The sequence below is a fragment of the Sinocyclocheilus grahami genome, unplaced genomic scaffold (genome assembly GCF_001515645.1).
Source record: "Sinocyclocheilus grahami isolate Dianchi unplaced genomic scaffold, SAMN03320097.WGS_v1.1 scaffold349.1, whole genome shotgun sequence".
Lineage (NCBI taxonomy): Eukaryota > Metazoa > Chordata > Actinopteri > Cypriniformes > Cyprinidae > Sinocyclocheilus > Sinocyclocheilus grahami.
Window position 1 is genome coordinate 990,440 of NW_015505528.1, and position 1,010 is coordinate 991,449.

The following is a 1,010-nucleotide window of genomic DNA, read 5'->3' on the forward strand; positions in this document are numbered from 1 at the left end:
ACACCAAATAATGTTCGTTTTAGCAGCATCATATGACCCCTTTAAGCTTGAATGTGTGGTGTTGTTAGTATGTCCGTGTTGAAGGACTCCAGAATAACTGATCATTCTGTGTTTGATATATTAAGACCTACAGAGAGGAGCAGGAGGAAGAAATGAAGATGAAAATGGCCACAGACTCGCGATGGAAACGCTACAGGCGTTGGATGAAGAGTGAGGGGCCAGGACGCATCACTTTTGCTGATGATTGACCTCACTTGAACAGAGAGCTGTCCCAGATGCACGTCCAGCCTGAGCACATGAGTACACACAACTCTGTGCGTCCTTGTTTACAATAGACTGACAATGTGCACGTCATTTACAAGGCTGCCTTTTCTCATATAAAGACTATAAAGGCTTTTTGATTGTACCTATGGAGGATGATTAGATTTTTCTGTCATTGCATAGGAGGACGAGACTGTTGGAAACAAAGAAAAATAACTGTAATAACATTGTGTGAGAAATATGATCACAGGCTGTAGAAACCCAGTGTTATAGTTTGAAAAATGCCCAATTTTAAACACTGAAAGGCTTTGTGTCTCTCTTTCTGTCAGCTATAAATGTTACATCACCCGATGCTGTGCTTGTGCCCTGAAAGCATGTTTTTTTCCCCTCTTTCTTTCTTTGTTCCTTTTATTTGCATGTATAAAGTCACATCTAATTTTTCAGTTACAGGCTTTAGTACTGAAATTTTTTATAGTTTATGGTTTGGTTAGCAAGACTTGGTTACCTTGTAGGAATTCCTGTTCATGAGCATCCTGGTGACATCCATGATATCACTTTAAAACAGTGCAGACATAACAGGTTGTCATGCAGTACTGTAGATATAATAATATTTTATCAGTAATTTATCATATTATTATCTGTGCATTACCAATGGTGCGCACTGCACATAATAAGGTCTATCCCCCAATGACTTTTCATTGATTCAAGGTAGTTTGTGTTTGACTATGTGCCTTCAATGAATGCTTGTA

General features: G+C 38.7%; 1 protein-coding gene across 1 annotated transcript in view; it reads left to right on the forward strand.

Moving 5' to 3' along the window:
• dnajc25 (DnaJ (Hsp40) homolog, subfamily C, member 25) overlaps positions 1 to 990 on the forward strand; it is a 21,735-nt gene extending 20,745 nt beyond the window's left edge. The window contains exon 4 of the mRNA XM_016229258.1: positions 126 to 990. Within this exon, the coding sequence (XP_016084744.1) occupies positions 126 to 248 (123 nt within the window). The 3' untranslated portion in view covers positions 249 to 990. The remainder of the gene's footprint in view (positions 1 to 125) is intronic.
• Positions 991 to 1,010: the final 20 nt, after the last annotated feature.